This window comes from Morone saxatilis, unplaced genomic scaffold (genome assembly GCF_004916995.1).
Source record: "Morone saxatilis isolate NCDOM2014 unplaced genomic scaffold, NCSU_SB_2.0 Contig12, whole genome shotgun sequence".
NCBI classification, from domain to species: domain Eukaryota; kingdom Metazoa; phylum Chordata; class Actinopteri; family Moronidae; genus Morone; species Morone saxatilis.
In genome coordinates, this window is record NW_023339674.1 from 3,089,781 (window position 1) to 3,093,962 (window position 4,182).

The following is a 4,182-nucleotide window of genomic DNA, read 5'->3' on the forward strand; positions in this document are numbered from 1 at the left end:
AAACAATTACACTGTTCTGTCAGAGTTGACTTTAAAAGGTTTTTAAAAGTATTAAAAGGTGGAAGTGACTGACAATAAGTGAATGAATGAATGTTTCCATGACAACTGTTACCCTTCCAGTAATCCGTGGTATCGCCTAATTTCCACACAATCAGTACAGATCTGTCTTTACTACATAGCTGACACATCATTAATTACATCCTTGACTTCAATGTTTGATGCTATTTGTGGTTTTTAATCACTCATAATTAATTTATAATGAATTTCAAAACCTAAAACATATTTAGGGACGACTAAATCCTGATTTATAATTTCCCACCTTGTAATTTCAGGCCAACACTACAGATTTGCTGCAGTTAAATTGGCCACTATATTGAGCGTGGGTTTCTTAATTAACTTTTAATCCCATGATGGAATTAAACATTTGGTTTAGAAATACATTTAAAAACCAACCAGACAGGATTTCAACATGTCCTCTTAAACCCACTTATATCTAAATCCTTTTCTTGACAGGTTTGAACATTACCCAACTGTCCATTTGTAGAGCTATCTCCTGGTTCAACTTTAACCTACAATGCAATGTACTTTACAATGAAATAGACAAATGGACATTAAAGATAGTACAACTTAAGTTTCTCTCATGAATAACTGATTAATAATTGGCTTTTAGTGGAAATGTATTTGATGGTATCCATTGTTCATCTGTTTCTGATGATGTCGCATTTCAAGATCTCAGCAAGGAAATTTAAAATGGATTGTACCCAGAAAAAAAATGAGTACACTGATAATCAAACTGAACTGCCCTGTCTTTTAACTGAAATTATTATTTCTATATTTTGTTAGAACAAGTGAACACATTGGAGATGTGGGCTGATTCAAAGGTCTGGCACTGGGCTGGAAAATTTCCTTTACATGGCCTTGGTCTGCTCTCTAGGGAAACAGTACAGCACCAACAACATTAAATGAGCTGGTCTGGGTTCAGTGTCATGGCAGCGCTCAGTGGCGGGACTTACATGTGGCGTCATGTGAACACTGGACAGGCGGTGCAGGCTGAAGATGTAGCCGTCCTGCCGGTCTTGGTTGATCTTAGTGAGAGCCAGTCCTGCAGCGCCCATCGCTGCTGCGTCATCACATGACCCCTGCTCCATGCCAGCCTGGTCCACCGGAGCACCGTGGACGTGCATGCACCCCAACGCCAGCAGCAACGGCAATAGCACACAGTGCATCATGGTAAAGGCCTGGGATTACTCTGTCTCTCAAACACACTCACACTCACACACTCTGGTAGGACAGATGTGATGACATGAGGGATATGGTGACCTTTTATATTCTGTTACTGTTTACTATAAGCACACCCACTCTCTTTCTCTCTCTCTCTCTCTCTCTCCCACACACACACCCACACATTGTCACAAACCTTACTGACCTTCATGTCATCATAGGTAAATATAACCATTGACCCACACCCCTTCTCGGCCCCAGTAATGCCACATCAGTGTATCTATCTGCCAACCAATCAACTACTGTACAGACTTGCACAATGGAGCTTATCAGTCGGGAGTTAATCAGCCCTACAGTCAAGCTCTCTTCTCTGGGATCAATAGGGACAGTCTGTGGACTGGAAGTCACTTGATCCACTCTTTAGGCTAAATCTTTGTACAGTAGTCATAATCAAAAAGTTAAAGAATGATGTCAATAATGAAACAGAAGTCTATTCAAACATACTGCTCATTATGCAGCTGAACCAACTGACCAAAGCAGTATCAGGTCAGCATTGTCATCATCAAATACATTTACACCTCCTGCAGCAGAAAGCTATGTAGCTGTAGTGACCTCAGATTTTCCACTGACTGTGGCATTTCTGTGAGGTTAAAGGGGAATTTTAAAGGTCCAGTGTGTGACATTTAGGATGACCTATTGGCAGAAATGGAAGATAATATGGTTATTTATTTATGCATAATCATGCATATTTATTTATGTTTTTATTGAATTGATTTTTAACTAGAGAGGGACAAGGTCCTCTTCTATGGAGGCTGCAATATTGAACCACCATGTTTCAACTGTAGCCAAGAATAGACAAACCAAACACTGGCTCTAAATAGGGCCATTCGCATTTTTTGTGAGTTTCGTGGCTACTTTCGTAGTTTCTCCTACATGCTTGGAAGGCTGAGCTTTTATTCACATGGTTGAAATCTGCAATTTCACCACTAGATGCCATCGAATACTACACACTGGTCCTTTAAGGTTTTAAATTAAAATCTCCACTATTAGAAACTTGTGTGAGAAAACAGAAGCAGTGCAAGATGACATGCTGCTTCAGTAGATAGAAACGGTTCATTCTAAGGTAACAAAAACACAATGATTCTAAGGTGATTATTACACTAATAAAAACAGCTATTCATATTTTATTCTGTCAATAGATTCTCTTAAATGTTATACAGTAGAGTATTTCTACATTAATGGTGTTTTCCTTCAGTAAAGGATCTTATTACTTCTTCCACCACTGCATATTTCCCTGGTAGATCACCACACAAACCATTTATTTACTGTATGTCCAAGAGCAATCTTTCTTTGGTCTTGTAGCTGCCTGTAGTAGTGTGATGTTTGCAATTCAGCAAAAAGTAAGGGTATACTTCTGACCCCAATCTTTCGCTGCCTTTCCTTAATCAAGTATTTTCAATGCTCAACTTTAATTTGCAACTGAACTTTGACTTATTTGAAATATTACATCACTGAATGTCATGCCAGAGTTTGCAGAGAATTAACAATTTGTTTTGCAAATGAGTTTCACTCTCATTCCCTAATTTGTTAGTTAGTTCTTTAGACTGTTTGAAGGAGGCTGTGGGGAACATTCCTGAACTTTGAATCAATTCTAAATATTTTGCTTCAGATCAGCAGTTGTACTGAGGGGGAAAGAGATGGTGCAGTCACTGCAGTGATAGTGAAACATGTAACCTTTGTCTTTGCAGAATAAACACTCCTCAGAATCAACAGGTTAAAAATCGATATTTCTTGTGCAGCTGCTGTGTTGCAACTTCTATCAGGTACACTTATATAATACACAGAATGGCTGGGATATGAAAGCGCATACATACCAATCTGAATAAAGGGGCATGGCAAAGCACAGATCCAGCAGGACGGATTCAAGAAATGTGAATTATTGTGAACATGGTGTTTCTCCGTCATGAACTGGATTATTGAAGAATATCACAAACTAAATAATTTTTTTTCCTAATGGTTACACTAATAAGTGAAACACAGAGTTACAAAACAGAGTTAAGATCGAGCAACCAAAACAAGTAAAACTTACAATGTGCAGACATAACCCTGCCTGAAATGCACAAACCATGGGTCAATGTGTCAACAGGCACTGATCTTGTTGTTTCAAAGAAAAACAAACATAACACAGTTCTAATTCAAGCTGCAAGCATAAATACAACTCCAGATATTCAAGCTCATGCAAGGAAATGCTGTATGCCAAACATACTCTTTTTACAATGTACAAGTTCAAATTAAAGACCCAGTGCATAATTTTTTGTTACTTTAGAATGAGCATTGCCATGAATAGACAAACCAAACACTGGCTCTGGATAGTGCCTTTTTTCCACTTTCACCACTTACTACATTTATTTGACAGATTAGGATTTAAAAAACCTCAAATGGCCATATAAAATATGATGCATTGTTATAAAAAAAATTAAAGTGCGGCTAATTGCTTAACGATTGAATACTTCTTCTACCACCTATCTGGACAAACTTTTGGATGTTATGAATATTACAGACATAAATGGACCCCCAGGGTAAAAATTCCACTTGTCCAACACTTTATGACAGGATACCACTAAAGGTGAATTCCCATCAGCCTTAGAGAATAATGTTATATAGATCATGACCTTGGATTAAAGAGGGACTCCACCAACTGTAAATGTCAATTTAACAGTCACAGGGAAGGCTATTTAGCCTGTAAAGGCCGTTTTTTGTGGCAGTTGTGTGCCCTCTGTGGCCTTACATCACATTCATTTAGCAGATACTTTTGTCCAAAGCAACACTTAAAATAAGTACATTCAACTTCTATGAACAGGAACTGGATGTCACCCAAGTCAAGTATAAGAACATAACACAGAAACACAAGAAGCCCTGTGGGCATGGTATTTGATAGACATTGCATTATACGTCTGTATC

General features: G+C 38.2%; 1 protein-coding gene across 1 annotated transcript in view; it reads right to left on the bottom strand.

The window, feature by feature from the left end:
• Positions 1 to 1,280, bottom strand: part of LOC118322171 (antihemorrhagic factor cHLP-B-like) — a 5,782-nt gene extending 4,502 nt beyond the window's left edge. The window contains exon 1 of the mRNA XM_035653766.1: positions 1,014 to 1,280. Coding sequence (XP_035509659.1) covers positions 1,014 to 1,229 — 216 coding nt within the window. The 5' untranslated portion in view covers positions 1,230 to 1,280. The remainder of the gene's footprint in view (positions 1 to 1,013) is intronic.
• Between the last annotated feature and the right edge of the window lie 2,902 nt (positions 1,281 to 4,182).